Here is a 19,279-nt window from a genome sequence, read left to right as displayed (position 1 = left end):
GAGACCAGTATTAGCCTGATACCAAAACTGCACAGCTATATGTGAACAATGAGATTAAAACATTCCCTCACAGCATATATAAAAATAGATTCAAAATGCCTTAAAGACCTAAAGGAAAGATTTGAAACCATAAGACTCCTAGAAGTGAACATAGGCAAAACATCCTTTGACATAAATCATAGCAATATTGTCTTTGATCTCCTAAGGCAAAAGGGGAAAAAAAGCAAAAATTAGCAGTTGTGGCCTAAAAATTTTGCACAGAAAAAGAAACCACAAAACAAAATGACAATCTATGGAATGGGAAAAAATTTGCAAATGATGTGACCAACAAGGCGTTAATATCCAAAATATACAACAGCTTAAACAACTCAGTATCAAAATAACAACCCAATCAAAAAATGTTCGGAAGACCTGAGTAGATATTTCTCTAAAGAGACATACAGCTAACAGGCACATGAAAAGATGTTCAACATAGCTAACTATTAGAAAAATGCAAATCAAAATCACAATGAGATAGCACGTGTCAGAATGACCATCATCAAAAAATTTACAAATAACTTGTTGAAGAGAATATGGAGAAAAGAGAACCCTTGAACACTGTGGGAATGTAAATCGGTGCAGCCACTGTGGAAAACAAAATGGAGGTCCCCTAAAAAACTAAAAATAGAACTACCAACTCCACTCTAGGGTCCACATTTAGAAAAAACAAAAGTACTAATTAGAAAAGATACACGCACTCCAATATTCATAGCAGCACTATCTATCTATATCTTTATACACAATGGAATATTACTCAGCCGTAAAAGAATGAAACAGTGCCATTTGCAGCAACAAGGATGGACCTAGAGATTATCATACTAAGTGGAATGAGTCAGAAAGAGAAAGGCAAATCCTACATCATATCACTTATATGTAGAATACAACACAAATGAACATATCTAAAAAACAAGTTACGAGATGACCACTCAACCCTTTTGTTCAACGTAGTGCTAGAAGATCTAGGCAAAATTTACTTTCTCTAAATCTCTGCCTCCTCAACTGTAAAAAAGAGAGAGTTGGACTAAGTAATAGCTAAGCCTCCTACCACCTCTAGTTTTCTCACACTGGACTTAAACTATGCCTGATTTCTGAATTACAAACTCTTCCTTTCCCAACCACTGGGGAAGGAAGAGGGCTGGGAGAGGACAGCCACTTCCTTGTCAAGACAAGAAATAGGAGAAACAGAGGACCGCATGTCACTTTCACAAGTTGCTGCCTCAGCCAGTGACAGGTTTAGGTGCAAAGCACAGTTATAATTAGAGCAGCAGCCTGTCCTGAGTGCTCCACCAGCCACAGGGAGCACAGCTGGATCTGCCGACCGTATGCACAGGACTCGGAGAGGCTGCCCTGGCCTTGAAAACTACCCTTCTTAAAAGGATTTTCCTCCTTCCTCAAGGGAAAGAAAACCCACTGATATAAAACCCCATTTGCCTTCTGGCTTCCCCTGTGACTGCCTCTCCAGCAGAGACAGAGCGTTGATAAATACAGGAGAAAGAAAAAAAATCGTAAGCTGAGCCTGGTCACATTGGCCCTTGTGATATAGTTTTATTTTTAACTTCGAAGCACTTGGACTATTTCTGTTGAAGTTTTTTCTCCTTTCCCTACCTCCACGACAGAATTCGGTCCTCTGCAGCAGCCGATGCACGCCCAGCCACCTCCAGCAGTCTGCCTGCTCACAACCAAGGGACGCGGGTGCAGCACGTGCTGACTCAGCCCGTGCCGGCAAGGTAAGCTTTCTAGATGCGGGCAGGCTCATCAAAGGGGAATTTAGAGTGGTGAACGTGGACGCAGAGGCTGAGCTGCCCATCACCTTTTCGCTCTGAGCAAGAGGGTTGTTAAAACAAATTAGTTACATATGAGGGAGAAAAGGTTGGCTCAGAGAGTGAAACTCTGCTTTCATTTCATATGTGAACTCCGCTTTGAATCTAAAATCTTAGACCAGGAGATTACCTGCTTTCTAACAGCTTAGGTTCTTTCTTCTGCAATCAACCATAGTAGTTACGTGGTGTCTCTAAGGTTACACAGTATTGATGGGGGTTCAAGATAGAGGAGGGGGAGGAAGTGGTGATAAAACAGATAAAAGGCCCAGAACCCAGAATTTCTGTTTTCTGAAGTGTGATCTTTCCCCAACCAACATTCACAGTGTTAATTGCAAGTCATTCTCGTGTACTTTAAATTTCATCACCTGTGACACTACTGATTAATTTAGCACAATTGTATTTACTGCATATATTTTAAAAATTCTGCCTGCAGAGTTTAAAGCCTGTTTTTATTTAACAGTATTTCCTAAACATGACTCATTCCTTCCCAGCTCTCTTGAATCCAAATACATCTGTGAAATAGAAGTGAAAGTATTTCACAAGTTGAAAAACTTATACAGGCAGGTAAAACAAAAATTGTCACAAACTTGAAATTTGCACATCCTGAGGGACAAAAGTAAAATGATTAGTGATACTTACTTAAAGTATCAAACACTTTAAAGTGTAGACAGGTTATTTCCAGCTTTGGGAATAATTTCATAGTGTTGCATGTACAAACAAATTGGCAGGGAGAAGGGTGCAGTGTTTATTTTCCTGTTTTCCTCTGGACCTCGCTTAGTGTGATAGTTAAAAGTTCAGCCAAGGACATCCTGGGAAGTGGCCTGTGCAGCAAAAATGATTCTGCACACTCTGAACTTTGCAGTGTACTGGCTTAATGCCACCAATGCCAAGAAAAGGAGATCTACCACCAGACACCCTAATTCCTGGTTCCTTCCTGCCAGCCTTTGTAACCTCCAGATGCATCCCATAACTTTGCTATCAGTGTCTGGGTTATAATTATGCCTGTTTGCTAGGTACAATCAAATGCACTGTGTATAATTGCCTCACTTCATTTAATTTTGTCAAGGTTTCTGGAGCACCAAAGTTTTCAAGGTGTATACTGAATACTGTCCTAGCAAGATGGTGTGTTAGTTTAGCAGTAACCAACCAGACCAGTTGACTCAGAGCTACTCCTAAATAATCCGGCCAGTTTGCATTTTCTTGGCCAATACAAAACAGTAATTTAAGATACTGACACTAGTAATACAAGCACCATTTATGTGAATTAACTAGCTAATTAAATAACTAGAAAGTTTAAAGATAGATTTCTAGTGTAGGTAGAGAACTGTAGATGATGATTTAGGGGAGGATGGTTTTTAGGGTATAGAGAAAGGGCTAAAATCACAGCCTGAAAGCCCGGGAGTATGGGACCACATGTGGGAATTTTCCTTGGCCAACTGGTTGTGTTAAAATCTCAAGAGGCAAAGGAATTATTTGAATATTTAACTTTATACATTTTCTTTCCCTAAGATTAAATATCTCCACAGCAGGGAAACAGATTAACAATGTATAATTAAGGTAACAAATTAATTGGCTGGTTAATAGGTTAACAGTTAATCTCTGTTCTTAAACTCTTGACCTTGTCTCTTCCACTAAAGTTAATGCTCGGGAATAAATAATTATTGCCAGGGCTAGCCACATGAGGAAGCAAAATAGTTAGTTGCTGACATCATGTGAGGGGTGCTGGGAGGGCCCCTTGCCTAAAAATATCTCCCTGACACCAGCCCTGATTGTCTACTAACTTTATAGTAAAGAATGTGAAAACTATCATCTGTTAATCCCATTCTCTTTTGTTTGAGTCAGTGATTTAAATATACCTGCTGTATGCCTTCTCACGACCTTCTGGCCAGTGACCCTTGGTCACCACCTCTTCCTCTTTCTTCCAGGCTCTGTCCTGCTTTGCCCCTGGTATCACCTAAGCTGCCCACAAGCCCTTGGCCGTTGTCACACAGGTAGCTCTGTGTGGAACTGTGGTTTCCACAGAATTTCTTAAACATCAAGGTGAAGTCGAAAAAATAAAAGCATGTGATCAGAGTCAGAGACGCTGGGGGGCATGGGCAATGAGACATTCCTTCTCTGGGCTTCCGTTTCTCTTGTAGAAAATGAAGAGGTTAAACTAGACCCTTTTCATAACCCTTCATTCTACAAGATCAGAAACTGCATTTTAAAAGGACTGCTCAGGTGATTCCTATGCACACTGACGTTTGCAAAACTCCAGAGCAGAGGATTTCTGGTTATCTGCCTGATCCAGATTTCTGATTCTATGAATGCAAGGGTGAAGAGCAAGTGCTTTAAAGTCGTACAAACAATCCGGGCAGCATTCAGAGTATCTGTCATAACTGGAGTCCACTGAGTCTTTTCCATTCAGTTAAGGCCACATTAACGTAATAAAGTTGAAAATGTTTCTTTTTCCCCCTTTAAAACAAAACAGAACAACAATAAAAAAACAAATTAGCATGTGTGCGGTGCTGTGCTGTGCTTAGCCTCTCAGTCGTGTCCATCTCTTTGAGACCCCATGGACTGTAGCCCACCAGGCTCCTCTGTCCATGCAGATTCTCCAGGCAAGAATACTGGAGTGGGTTGCCATGCCTTCCTCCAGGGGATCTTCCTGACCCAGGGATCAAGCTGCCATCTCTTACAACCTCCATCTCCTGCACTAGCAGGCACGTTCTTTACCACTTGCGCCACCTGGGAAGCCCTTTGTGGCAAATACAAGAGGCCAGAATTGTGGGAAATTAGGGAGATTCACCGGAGAAGGCAATGGCACCCCACTCCAGTACTTTTGCCTGGAAAATCCCATGGACGGAGGAGCCTGGTAGGCTGCAGTCCATGGGGTCACTAGAGTCGGACACGACTGAGCGACTTCACTTCACTTTTCACTTTCATGCATTGGAGAAGGAAATGGCAACCCACTCCAGTGTTCTTGCCTGGAGAATCCCAGGAACGGGGAAGCCTGGTAGGCTGCCATCTATGGGGTCACACAGAGTCGGATACGACTGAAGTGACTTAGCAGCAGCAGCAGCAGGGAGATTCACATTGATAAAGGAGTGAGGAAAGATTTTTTTTATTAATAGGGGTTTGAGAATGGTTAAACTGGCAGGGTATATAAGATCCAGTGGAATGAGAGAGAACTGAAAATGGAAAGGTCAGCCAAGGGCTGTGGGTGTGATGCCATGGGCAGAAATAAGGTCTGGACAGGAGTGGCGACCGTGAGAGTGGGCTTGGTAGAGAAAGGACAGTTTAGTGACTCCTGTATACTAGATACGTTTGCTACTCTATCTCGTTTGATCCTCACACAATCCTATGGGTTATGATGAGGCCCATTTTATGGATGAATAAATTAGCTTTAGGGAGATTCAGTAACTTGTCAAAAAATTACCCAGCAGAACATGTGTTCATTAATTTATTTTTATTATTTTTAATTTTTGGTTGTGCCACACAGCTTGCGTGATCTTAGCCTGACCAGGGATTGAACCTGTGCCCCCGGCAGTGAAAAAGCAGAGTCCACCAGACCACCAGGGAGCCCCCTCTTTAATTTACTTCAGATTGGGGGTATCAGGTAAGACCTCTGTGGAAGTAGTAGGTAAGGTAAAGTCTAAACGGGGAGAAGAAACCCATAAGCAATTAAGGAGCAGGCGGTGAATTCTCTCGGGAGAAAGAACAAGTACAAAGTTCCTACAGAAGAATGAGCAAAAAGTTCTGGAACTAAGTGCTCAAGGGAGAGAGGTGAGGTGAAAGAGGCAAGCAAGGGACACTCAGGGAGGACCATGTGGGCCAAGATAAGGACATTGGACCTTATTCCTTGTGATAGGATGGGATCCTCTGAAGATTTTAAGCAGGGAAGTAGTGATCTAATGTTAAAAGTTGTTAAAATCACTCTTTTTGCTGACGAATATAGATTACAGGACACAAAATGGGAGGAGTAAGAGATTATAATTCTATTGCTCCAGACTGGATGAGAGATGATGGTGCTTGGACCTGGGCAGTGGTGGTGGAGATAGAAAGAAATGGATAGATTTGCCAACTTCTCCCAAGCCTTCCCACGTAACCAGGCACTGGTTTCTTTGTGATTGGGGCATAATCTCAGGCTCTTCTAGCTCTCCAACTTGAGCTTACAGTACAGTCAGCTGGTAGGTCTGACTCAGTAGTTCTGATTTGGTGGGGCCCAATACAGTACTTTTCTAACCAGTTCCTGGGTGATTCTGATTCTGTTGGTCTAGCTACCATATTTTAAGGACTATTATTCTAGCTGACTTGCCTTTGCTTATTAATTTACTCCTTTCTGAGTGATCCGCAGAGCACCAAACTTGCATCAAATAGTTTCTGCTCCTTTGTCAGGTTCTAAACTCTCCTCTCTCTCTTTAAAGAAGTATTCATCCCTTGAACTCATGTACTGCACTTGGTCCTTCTATCTACTATTCTCCAGGCAAGAATACTGGAGTGGGTTGCCATTTCCTTCTCCAGGGGATCTTCCTGACCCAAGAATCGAACCCAGGTCCCCCACATTACAGGCAGATTCTTTACCAACTAAGCTAGCGGGAAGCCCCTATCTACTCATATTCTATTTAAACTCCATCCAGTACAATTAGTAAAATCTAGTTCTGTGTAGATCTCTCAACTATCTAAGTATAAATTATATAGCATTGTGTCCCCTAGACAGGGAAACTTTAAAACATATTTGTGGGGAGAGTGTTTTGGCCAAACTTGATTGAAGTTCATTTTTAAGAGGAGGGAATTACCTTTTCTGACAGGAAGCAAGAATTTAAAGGTAACTATAGGGGCATGGAGACTGAAGAGGAAAATGTCACCCAAGTAACTCTTGTTTCATAAACAGAACTTCATCAGGTTTTTCACAGTGAAGAAGTTCTATATGCTTTGATTTGGTGGATATTTCATTTTAAATCTCAGACTCCATATGGAAGTGAATATTTTTAACCCTAAAAAATTTCCCTGTCACGTTTGTATTCCCTGAACTGTGGAGGCATAGGACCTGGATGGCCCTCTTGTTTCTGTTCAGAAGGGAGCCATAGGGGATGGCTCTGGAGGAGGGCCCCCCAAAAAATCATCATTGGGATGAAGGTGTTTCCTAGTGTGAAGCATCCAGCTCCTCTACAATTTGGAAAGATAGTACATGTAGACACCTTTCTGCACCTCATCTGAAGGAAAAGAGGCTGTCGCCTAACAGAGTATAGCCATGGGCTCATATATCTCCCCTGATCATAGAGATGGACCCCAGAGGTCTGTATGGATCTTCAGTGGACACAGTGTGATGTTGTGGAGAGGAGAGTTTGAAGTCAAACAGACTTAAGCTTCTTTGTGCCTCAGTGTCCTTATCAGTAAACTGGAGATGGTAAAACCTACCTCACAAGATTATTGTGAGGATTAAATGAGATGTTATATAAACGCACACGTTAAGCATTGATATCCTATTTCTCTTCCTGTATGACATCCAAAATGCAGAGAGATCACTCAATCTTGGCAAGTCAGACAAACCCCATGGAGGATAAGGATCCAGTCACTGCACTGAAATAGAAATTGGGAGAACAGGGCATCTCATATCATGAGACAACCTATGATAAATCTAACTTGGTTAAGTTGAGGCAACACCAGTCGGCTCCAACCTAAGGTGATCAATCAGTTGTCAAAATTTATCTGGGACTAAGAGGTTTCCTGGGACCTGGGACTTTCAGGGCTCACTCAGTGTCTAAGGCAAACTAGAGCGTTTGGTCATCCTATTTCTCTGGCAATAATTAGGATATCAACAATTTTGAATTGTCCTTTATCATAGTAGGAATGTTTTTGGAATGTTTTTTTTCCCCCAGCTATACAACAAAAGGTTTAGATGTGATATCTTATGCCCTTAGGCTATATTTATCTTTCGCCTTTCCTCCACTGCCAAACATCTCCAATGAGTGGTCTCCACTTAGTGTCTTTCTGCTGATCACATGTCCTCTCTCAAAGTCACTCATCTGGGGTAGCTCCAGAGCCTGGCAGAAGCTCTTTAAATAGCAACATAGAGCAAAAACAGCAGCAAAAGTATCTTTGTTGCCTCCATGCATTGCTTTTCTTTTCTCTTAAAGGGATAGTTTCAAATAACTTCAAAGAGATGGAAAGCAATAAGGCTCCACTACAAATGTCCCTAGCCTCAAAACCAGTGTTCCTAAGAACTTTTATAATGCTGAAGGATAAGAAATCATTGGCAACAAAGACCTACTTTATAGCACAGGGAATTATACTTAAGTTTTGTAATAACCAATAAAGGAAAAGAATGAAAAAATAGATATAGATGTATGTATCACTTTGCTGTACACCTGAAATTAACACAACATTATAAATCAACTATACCTCAGCTTAAAAGACATGATTGAGCTTAGAGTTTATTACTGTTGTCCCTCCAGCTAGACACGTGTCTGCCGATAAGGGCAGAGTTCTCACTACACACAGGGAGTGCACAGAACTAACCAGGACTGCTTTGCCCTTGCTGGGAAATGGGCTCAACTTTGTCACAGAATCTGACTGGCAAACATGAAGCTGGACATTCCTGGCACTGTTAGCTTTTTTCACATAGCCTTACTCCAATCTTCTTTCCCACCTAAAACCCAACAGGGCACCATGAGTCATCCATAGTCCATTCTTGATGAATGTCTGTCATGAATAGAAAACAGATGGTCTCATTCTCCCAGGCAGGGCACAGGCCCTGCCAACACTGAAGTGTGTGCTTAATAGGTTTCTCCTCCACTCCAAACAAACGCCAGATTTTGAATGGCCAAGAGTCCCACGTCGCAGCTGAAATGCACATGCTCTGGCAAGAGCTCTTCGGGGACCTGCCGTGAGCGGCGGCACTGTCATCGCTGTTCTTAACCTCACGGTAGCATCGGAGGCCATCACTCACCCTTTCCGTTAGATCTGGCAGCATAGTCCCGACTCTCTTAGCTCTCTGGCGTTCCTTCTCTGGCTCTACTTCTTATCCCCAGAGTGGTCACACTTAGCCTTGTACTTCATGGCTCAGATTTCTATTCTGTGTGCTCACTTCTCCAGTTACGGCTTCCTCTCGCTTTTAAGTGGATAACTCGCAAGTCTGCGTCTCTCTATTCTACTCCCTCATCTTCCCACTCACACGATCTCTCATGACCTAAAGCGACTTGTGTTATACTCGCTGGGCCCGTCTTTCCTCCCCACACAGTTTCCTCCTTAGACCTCCATTTTTCTCAGAATTACACCCAATGTTCTCTCTTCTTGATTCACTTTCTTGGCATCATCTTTGGCTTTTCGTCTTCCCCCATCTCAAGTCAGAAGCAAAAATGTTCCTTGTAACATTGTAATGTCTCCTGTCTGTCTCATCCACTTCGGCTGTCATCTGTCTCACCGTCTCAGCCTCCAGCATGTTCTCCACATGGTACTTTCTAACTCCAGGTCCTTCCACTCCATCCTTCCACTACTGCTGATTAGTACCCCAATTACAATGATAAATGGTTCCTTTTTAAAAAATTCCCAGATGGGTTGTTTTTAATTAATGCAGCCTGTGGGAACTTAGTTCCCCAACCAGGGATCAAACCCATACCCCCTACACTGGAAGTTCAAAGTCTTAACCACTGAACTGCCAGGGAATTCCCAAATGGTTCCTTATTGAATACCAAAATTCCAGATGCTTGAACCTAATATTTACAAATTCCCACAAGTCCACAATGGGAATTTTTCCCCCCAGGAGTGATCTGGAATATGGCGGAAGCCCACCTGAACGTTAAATTGTATGTTGAAAGAAGTGGCTGGACTCCTGCATCCAAAAGATCTTTGTCTGAACCTATTCTGCTCCCTCTCAGCCCAACCCTCACAGTCCTTCCACTCTGCTCAGCACTCTCTCTATCTCTCTGGCTGATTTATCTTCTACTTGGCCCTGAACCTATTAATGTTCTGGCTAGCAGCTTCTCACCTGCCTCCTGATTCAGGCAATTATAGAGCATTCTGGCATGATCTCTCACACTTGCAGTGCACGAGTCAGATAGGGAATGTGTTAAGAATGTAAGTTTCAGAACACTCACTTCACTCAGGTCAGGGGTATAGCCAGCATCCATAGCAGGGTTGTCCAATAGAACTTTCTATGAAGATGAAAATAGTCTATTCTGTGTTGTCCAATAGAGTAGCTACTAACCATATGGGGCTACTGAATACTTGAAATGTAGTATGACTTGAGGAACTAAATTATCAATTCTAGTTCATTTTGATTAACTTAAATAGCCACATGTGGGCAGTGGCTACCCTACTGAACAGTGCAAATCTATATATGTAAGAAGCATTGCAGCTGATTATAATGAACAATAGTGTTTAAAGCCACTTTAACAAGCAGTCTGCTGCTGCTGCTGCTAAGTCACTTCAGTCAAGTTCAACTGTGTGTGACCCCATAGACGGCAGCCCACTAGACTCCCCAGTCCCTGGGATTCTCCAGGCAAGAATACTGGAGTGAGTTGCCATTTCCTTCTCCAACACATGCATGCATGCTAAGTCACTTCAGTTGTATCCAACTCTATGCGACCCTATGGACAGCAGCCCACCGGGTTCCTCTGTCCACAGGATTCTCTAGGCAAGAATACTGGAGTGGGTTGCCATTTCCTTCTCCAACAAGCAGTCTAGGTAACCCTTAAGCTCACTTACTGGCATATATAGTAGGTAACCAAAAAATGCTTGTTGAATAAATGGATGGAAGAATGAATACAAGAATAAACTAGCATACAATTTCCTTGAGATTTAAGGCTGTCTTTTCTAAAAAAGAGTTGAGGATTTTCCAGATTTAAGGAGGCTAAAAAGACTTAAACAAATGTAATAAGTCGACCTTACTGGGATTCTGGCTCAAAAACTGAAAATTGTTTTTCAAAGTACAGAAGACATTTTTGGGATAATTGGGAAAATTTGAATATAGACAGCATGTTACATGATATTAGGAAATTGTTTTTCATTTTCTTAGGTGAGATAATGTTACTGTAGTCACAAAAGAAAATGTCTTATTCTTAGGAAATACATGCTGAAGTACTTACAGATAAGTAAGCATATATATGCCAGTAAGATAAAGTGTAATAATATCAGCAATTTATCTTCAAGTGGCCTGGCAAAAAAATGTGTGTGTACTGAAAGAAAGAGCAAGTAAAAGTGTACCTAAGAAGAGCATATTTGACTGTAAAATGGGGGGCTGTGATACCTCCAGGGTGATAGAAGAGTACTTGAAGTCATTTTGGCCCCTGTTAAAGTAGATAAAATAACTTTTTCACGAATCATTCATGTTTGTATTTTTATATTTTCCCCTAGAGTTCTTATTCAAAGCCAGAAGAAATTTAGAAGCTATGGTAAGTACCAGGTGCTCTCTGGAATTTCACCTTTCAGAGGTCCAGGTGTGGCCTCATTTAGCCTGTAGCCCAAGCTGCTGGTGGGTTTGTCCTTTTGGCCTGATGATATATATTGGCTTTTTGCTGAACCAGAGGTTCTAGAGCAGAACCTAGAATAAACCGACACAGAGTTAGGGGAAAGCAGAGACCTGAGAAAGACTGATGAGCAAAGATTTTTGGTAAAACTTTATACATGAAAAAGAAAAAAATCCAGCTGTAATCTAAATGGCTAACACTTCCTTCATTCAGCAAATATTATTGAGTGCTTACAATGATCCAGGCCCTGTGACAGGTGCTGAGGACCAAGATGTGAACAAAACCAGACCCGCCTTGGGTCCTCCCAGCATGCCCCCTGGTGGTTGATAATGTGAATGACAGAACACTGGTTCTGGAATGTTACACTGCCACTATGAAGAAAGTTTGCAAAGAAAAATTTCTAAAACAGCCTAGACATAACGTAATAGCAAGTTAAAGCAGAATTGTATTCAGAGTATTAAATGTGCATAAATCCTCAATAATCCACAACTCAAAAATAGCAATTGTCAACTTTGTAGCCCACTTTCATGTGTGTGTGTTTTTCCCCCCTATTTTCAACACATCCAGTACATAGATAAAATAAACTACTGGAAAATAAAGAGTATTGATAGTTGTTATTTCTGGTTGTGGTATTATGAATGTTTTCGCTTTCTTCTCTGTGCCTGCTCAGTCACTCAGTCGTGTCCAACTCTTAGTGACCCCATGGACTGTACCCACCAGGCTCCTCTATCCATGGGATTTTCCAGGCAAGAATGGAAGTGGGTTGCCATTTTCTTCTCCAGCTTTCTCCCCTATGACTTTCTGTGTTTTCCGAGGTTCCTACAATCAGCGTGTATAGACAGGAAACAAGTAAAACCTAAACAGTCACAGACAGGTAGAGCTTGTCTGCCAGCAGTCACTTGTTTTCCCCTTCCCCTTGCCTTTGGTGTCTCTAGGGTAGGACACGCAGGCCTCCGCCAGGGCAGCACAGACACTGCGAGGGGTGCTTCAGCCGTCACTGCCACATGCCCGTGGAGCCCAGTGTCTCTTGCCCGGTGATGAACTGCCACCTGTCCTGCGGTGCTACCTTCCACATGTGCAAAGAGGCTGAGCACGAGCTACTCTGCCCGTTAGAGCAGGTTCCATGCCTCAACTCCGAATACGGCTGCCCCCTCTTCATGTCCCGCCACAAGCTGGCCAAACACCTGCAAGTGTGTCCTGCCAGCGTGGTGTGCTGCTCCATGGAGTGGAACCGCTGGCCAAACGTGGACTCCGAAACAACGCTTCACGAGAACATCATGAAAGAGACCCCCGATGAGGAGTGCTTGGACACAGCCCTGGCCCTTCAGGACCAGAAGGTCCTTTTTAGGTCTCTGAAAATGGTAGAACTTTTCCCAGAAACTAGAGAACCCACGGAAGAGGAACCCCCTGTGAATGGTGAAGCCAGCTGGGAGGAAATGGGTGGAGCGGTGGGTGGGGAGGATGCTGGTTTGGTAACAGGCTGCTCTCTGTCAGCCATGAATGGGGAGGTGGTAGAGCTAAGTCAAGAAGAACGAGAGGCGTTAGCCAAAACCAAAGAAGGGATGGACCTGGCCAAGTTTGACCAGTGGGAAAATATGTTCAGCAAAGAGCATGCGGCCTCAGCTTTAACAAGCTCATCAGCCAGCAGTGACAGCAAGAGCAGGAACAGCCCAGAGAAAGAACAGATTTCCAGCAGCAATAGAACGGTAGAGGAGGGAGCTGCCAAAGGAAAAGAGCCACAGGAAGACCAGAAGCAGCAGGACTTTCATGCAGCCATAGAAAAGACAGGACTTGCCCCTTGGCAGGATGGTGTTCTGGAAAGACTGAAAACAGCTGTGGATGCAAAGGACTATAATATGTACCTGGTGCACAATGGGAGGATGCTTATTCACTTTGGTCAGATGCCTGCTTGTACACCCAAAGAGAGAGACTTTGTTTACGGCAACCTGGAGGCTCAGGAAGTGAAGACTGTTTACACTTTCAAAGTTCCGGTGAGCTACTGTGGGAAACGGGCTCGCCTAGGTGATGCCATGAGTTGTAGGCCAAGTGAGCACAAGGCCGTCGATACTTCAGATTTAGGGATCACTGTGGAGGACCTGCCCAAGTCAGATCTCATCAAGACCACCCTCCTGTGTGCTTTGGAAAGAGAACTCAAAGGTCATGTCATCTCCGAGTCCAGGAGCATTGACGGGCTATTCATGGATTTCGCTACACAGACATACAGTTTTGAGCCAGAACAGTTTTCTTCTGGGACGGTGCTGGCTGACCTCCTAACCACTGCCAACCCAAACAGCAACGCAAATGGGCTCCACGTGGAGCTCCACAGTGAGTGTGTGACCAGGAGACACAACAAGAGCAGCTCTGCCTTTACTTTCACCTGCAACAAATTCTTCAGGAGGGATGAATTTCCCCTACATTTCAAGAATGTTCACACAGACATTCAGTCATGTCTCAATGGCTGGTTCCAACACCGATGCCCCTTGGCCTACTTGGGATGTACCTTTATTCAAAACCATTTCCGTCCCCCAGGGCAAAAGGCAAAAGTGATCTACAGTCAGGAGCTCAAGACCTTTGCCATCAAGCCAGAGGTTGCTTCAGAGCTGAGTGAGGGAAGGAAGAACAACCATTTCTCAGGTCGAGAAGGAAAAAACCAGAATTCTCTAACCAGCCTGCCCCTGGAAGTCCTGCAGTACATTGCTGGGTTCCTAGACAGCATTAGCCTGTCCCAGCTCTCCCAGGTGTCTGTGCTGATGAGGAGTATCTGTGCCACTTTGTTACAAGAGAGAGGGATGGTCCTCCTGCAGTGGAAGAAGAAGAGGTATTCCCATGGAGGCACTTCCTGGAGAGTTCACAGAAAGGCAAGTAATTCACCTAGTCATTCATTTCATTCATTCCTCAATTATTTACTAAGAGTCTTCTATGCACCAGCAGTGTACTAGGCACTGGGATTGTACTAGGTTACTAGGAATGAGACACAGTCTGTGAGCCCAAGGAAGCCAGCTTAGTAGAGGAGACAGACCCATAAACATAAAAACAGCAATACAGATCGTAGTGTCTGTGTTATCTCTGTGTATGTGTTCAGAATATCTGCTGTTTGCTTCCATGATCCATTCTCCATCGTGATCTGTCCCCCAGGAGGCTGATCTCTGCAGACTACCTTAACCTGCTCCCTTGCCCTCCAGCTTCCAGGTGGGCTAGTCTAATGGGAGATGGGCAGGTGGGAGAGGCTGACACAGGTGTTCTTCGGGCTTCCTCTCTGCATGCATTTTCCCCTTCTCGACACTTTGCACTGGCCTTGTCTCTCCACTGAAGATAGCTGTGCCTGATGGTTTTCTCCATACAGTTACCCATTCTGGATTCCAATAAACTCCTCCTTCCCATTCAGGCCTAGAGTAGTACCACTCAAGATTGTTACTAGCCTGGAAACTGCCCTAAATCTTCTGGTTTCCTATACACTGCTCACACATTTATGTGTCATTCCTTTTAAAAATTATCTTCAGATTACCCAGTCTGAGTGTGCCATCTGTTTTCTGCCTAGACTCTAATTGATACAATATGCCAACAGATTCTCCTCAGCCACAATCAACTAATTTTTGCTGTTGCTGAATTCATTTTGAAGATCTAAAATAATTTGGTCCACTGATTTCCCCTGGTTCAAATGCTTATTTAATTGTGTACATCAAAGCATCTTTCCCCTTGGAAAAGCTTTATTCCCTTTTCCCGATAAAGCTAGGCTTGCTTAACTGTATTATGAGTTCTATTCAGTTCAGTTGAGTTCAGTCACTCAGTCGTGTCCGACTCTTTGTGACCCCATGAATTGCGGCACGAGTGAACTCCGGGAGTTGGTGATGGACAGGGAGGCCTGGTGGGCTGCGATTCATGGGGTCGCAAAGAGTCGGACACAACTGAGCGACTGAACTGAACTGAACTGAGGCCTCCCTGTCCATCACCAACTCCCGGAGTTCACTCAAACTCACATCCATCGAGTCAGTGATGCCATCCAGCCTTCTCAACCTCTGTTGTCCCCTTCTCCTCCTACCCCCAATCCCTCCCAGCATCAGAGTCTTTTCCAATGACAACTCTTCACATGAGGTGGCCAAAGTACTGGAGTTTCAGCTTTAGCATCACTCCTTCCAAAGAATACCCAGGACTGATCTCCTTTAGGATGAACTGGTTGGATCTCCTTGCAGTCCAAGGGACTCTCAAGAGTCTTCTCCAACAACACAGTTCAAAAGCATCAGTTCTTCGGCACTCAGCCGCCTTCACAGTCCAACTCTCACATCCATACATGACTACTGGAAAAACCATAGCCTTGACTAGACGGACCTTTGTTGGCAAAGTAATGTCTCTGCTTTTGAATATGCTACCTAGGTTGGTCATAACTTTTCTCCCAAGGAGTAAGCATCTTTTAATTTCATGGCTGCAATCACCATCTGCAGTGATTTTGGAGCCCCCAAAATTAAAGTCTGTCACTGTTTCCACTGTTTCCCCATCTATTTCCCATGAAGTGATGGGACTGGATGCCATGATCTTCGTTTTCTGAATGTTGAGCTTTAAGCCAACTTTTTCGCTCTCCTCTTTCACTTTCATCAAGAGGCTTTTTAGTTCCTCTTCCCTTTCTGCCATAAGGGTGGTGTCATCTGCATATCTGAGATTATTGATATTTCTCCCGGCAATCTTGATTCCAGCTTGTGCTTCTTCCAGCCCAGAGTTTCTCATGATGTACTCTTCATGTAACTTAAATAAGCAGGGTGACAATATTCAGCCTTGACGTACTCCTTTTCCTATTTGGAACCAGTCTGTTGTTCCATGTCCAGTTCTAACTGTTGCTTCCTGACCTGCATACAGTTTTCTCAAGAGGCAGGTCAGGTGGTCTGGTATCCCCATCTCTTTCAGAATTTTCCACAGTTTATTGTGACCCACACAGTCAAAGACCTTGGCATAGTCAATAAAGCAGAAATAGATGTTTTTCTGGAACTCTCTTGCTTTTTCAATTATCCAGCAGTTGCTGGCAATTTGATCTCTCATTCCTCTGCCTTTTCTAAAACCAGCTTGAACATCAGGAAGTTCACGGTTCACGTATTGCTGAAGCCTGGCTTGGAGAATTTTGAGCATTACCTTACTAGCATGTGAGATGAGTGCAATTGTGCGGTAGTTTGAGCATTCTTTGGCATTTCCTTTTTTAGGGGATTGGAATGAAAACTGACCTTTTCCAGAGAAGTGAAACTCCCAATTTGTCATATCCAAGGTGCCCTTAGCACCCTTTCTTATGGTACATGTATTAGTAATGTGAATCACAAATGTATGATGCCCATTTAGGTCATTAATTCCAAAATCTCACTCTTGACTTTCTTCCCAATATGTCAGTGTATGCAAACTGGCATTGGGGAGTTAGGAGAAGTTTACATCTATTTTTATTGATTATGTGTAAAACATCTTGCATATTTTCTATTATTCATTCCCTGAGCAGTCTTCTTCAAAACATAATTATCACACTCTCCCTTATGAATCCAGGCCTGCATCCATGGGTTAAATAACTGACTGCCAACTGACCATGTGTTAGGAGTAAACATGAATGAGAATATGACCCTGCCTTCAGGAACTGTATAGTCTGGAACTACCTAATATCTTCCTCTGTAAAATCAAATGCAAATAATTTAATGTACATACTAGGAATTTCATTATGTTTTGACTAACAGTTTTCCCAATTCAGTCATTGCTGACAACTCTGAAATATCATTCAGGACAAATTGATTTCCTTGTAGAAAGGAAGAAAGACAGTTTTGTTGGAGCTAAAGGATACTCATATTAAAATGGCTTTTTAAAGTAAAAAGGGAAATAGTTCCAAGATCCTAGGTCACATTTTTTTATATAAGAACAATGACAAGAAACTAATGATGAAGTGATAAAGTTGAAGAATATCAGGTTATGCCTATCTTCATAGCCAGATTTTAAAACTAGTTACTTTGGCACCATCCTAAGTGCCAAAGGCCAGCAGGGGTTTGAGTCCTAGCCTTTTAGATTTCTCCTAAGGATTCTGTTCTAGTGAGACTCTTATTAATTAGCATACTTTAATTTTTAAGCAATATAAAACCAACTTAAAATACATAAATATAGAAAGAAAAGAAAGTGAAGTCGCTCAGTCGTGTCTGACTTTTTGCGACCCCATGGACCATAGCCTACCAGGCTCCTCCATCCATGGGATTTTCCAGGCAAGACCACTTGAATGTATTCTTTATAAATAAGAATATTCTTTATACAGGTATTTGTTATATGTATAAATGTATTCTTTATATATAAGAAACTTTACACATAAATTTATACATAAACTATAAAGGGAATTTATTGGCCCATAACTAAAAAGTCTAAAGGTAATAGCTTCAGGTATGGTTTGATCTAACTCCTCAAAAATGCCCCCCAAATGACCTTTTTACTATCAATTCTTATCTCTACTTCCTCACTAGTGACTCCACTCTAAGACACAGTTCTCCCTTCATGGTCCATGGGGGGTGTTAGCAGCTCTGAGAAACAATAGCTTCCAAATTTAAGCACAGAGGGGAAAAAAGAATGTACTTCCTGATATCTCAGACAAAAGTTCTGGAGTAGACTCTCATTAGCACTGGTTGTCTTGATTTGAATCATATGTCTATTCTAGAACTAATCACTTTGCTGCAGGGGGCGGGGTGAGGGTATAGCAATAAGCAGATGGGTATTAGTTGGTATTAGTCATTTTCACACAACATGTGGCTGGCTGGGAAGGTTATCAGTTGGAAGGGGGTCTAGGAATTGGATGCTGGAGAAGGGACTAACACATGTCTGCTGCAGTCACTAAACACTTTCTGCAATCTGAGACCAGGAAGAACAGAAAGGCATTTCTTCAAACCATTTAAATAAAGCTGACCTGAGGGTATCACACTCAGGGCTTACTTTCATGCATCTATCTCTCTGCAGATTTGGCAATTCAGCAGCCTCTTCTCCAAAATCAAGAGCTGGGAGTTTAATGACGTTGCCTCCATGTCTGAGCACCTGAAATCCTGTCCCTTCAATGTTGTAGAACACAAGACTGACCCGATTCTTTTGACCAGCATGCGTCAGTCCCATGAACAGGCCCGAGAGACCTTAGTCACCACCTTCAGAGCCAGACCACGAGGAAGACACACTTTGCGCTAAAGACTCAGAAGCCACCGTTCTTGGATTCCTATTCAGAGTTACTGAAGTTGGACAGAGTGTGATTTTGAGGACTTTCTTCTGTAAACTGCAAATGTTCTTATCTAGGTGTGTTCGAACATGCAATGCCCTTCAAAACCTGAGTAGCTGCATAAGGTGGAAGAATTTCCTAAGCCGTGGCTTGTATAATTGCTATAGCACCATACTGATAACTAATAGCCTCCCTCCCCCTACTTTTTTTTTCTAAAATAAATCCATCTGTGGAGTAAATAGGTAACTTGAGGCCATTTAGAAGATGAGCCCAAGACCTTAGGAGATGAGAGAGCCGTGAAATTCCATAACCAGCATAGGCCTGTGTTTTTGTGGAGAACTTTTCAGTTTATGAGCGCTTTCAATGATATGGGGCAGAGGCAGTATAGGAAGAGGGACTGAGATGCCTCCCAGGGCACTCAGGGTAAAAACCACAGTCTGAAGTTTCTGGAGCTGGACTTGTCTTGACAGCCAAGTCCAGGGCTTCTTTTAGTTACCCCACTGTCTCTAAGCCCAGACAGTCCAACAGAATAGAGACCTAGGCTAAGCACAGAAGCCTCAGGGACACCTAAAGTCAAACAGTAAGAGGCAGAAATGAGGTCACAGATGAGATGGTTGTGTAGAATCTTAGCAACATATAGAAGGACAGCCTTGAAAAATGAGATAAATCCAGAGGAGATACTATATGTATGAAGAAAATTAGGACAAAAATCACAGACTGCTTTTGAACATTTTATTTTTTTTTTTTTTTTTTTTTTTTTTTTTTTTTTTTTT

At 42.9% G+C, this 19,279-nt stretch overlaps 1 protein-coding gene across 2 annotated transcripts; it reads left to right on the top strand.

Annotated features, from left to right (window-relative positions):
• The first annotated feature begins 1,292 nt into the window (after positions 1-1,292).
• Positions 1,293-19,194, top strand: FBXO40 (F-box protein 40). 2 transcript variants are annotated; one of them, XM_040250663.1, is made up of 6 exons: positions 1,293-1,544; positions 1,656-1,766; positions 5,341-5,457; positions 11,196-11,233; positions 12,244-14,166; positions 18,260-19,194. In XM_040250663.1, the coding sequence occupies exons 4-6, from the start codon at positions 11,231-11,233 to the stop codon at positions 18,476-18,478; spliced, it is 2,145 nt and encodes a 714-aa protein (XP_040106597.1). In that variant the 5' UTR covers positions 1,293-1,544; positions 1,656-1,766; positions 5,341-5,457; positions 11,196-11,230; the 3' UTR covers positions 18,479-19,194. The 2 variants fall into 2 exon arrangements, with proteins under 2 accessions (XP_040106597.1, XP_040106607.1); XM_040250673.1 differs by lacking the exon at positions 5,341-5,457.
• Positions 19,195-19,279: the final 85 nt, after the last annotated feature.

This window comes from Oryx dammah, unplaced genomic scaffold (genome assembly GCF_014754425.2).
Source record: "Oryx dammah isolate SB20612 unplaced genomic scaffold, SCBI_Odam_1.1 HiC_scaffold_2, whole genome shotgun sequence".
Lineage (NCBI taxonomy): Eukaryota > Metazoa > Chordata > Mammalia > Artiodactyla > Bovidae > Oryx > Oryx dammah.
The sequence above is the reverse complement of the archived record's forward strand: the minus strand, read 5'-3'. Positions and strand labels throughout refer to the sequence as shown.

Bases quoted from the DNA above. Each gene is read 5' to 3' on its own strand.
- FBXO40 (XM_040250673.1), top strand. The intron at 14,167-18,259 runs GCAAGTAATTCA...ATCTCTCTGCAG, and splicing joins CCTGGAGAGTTCACAGAAAG to ATTTGGCAATTCAGCAGCCT.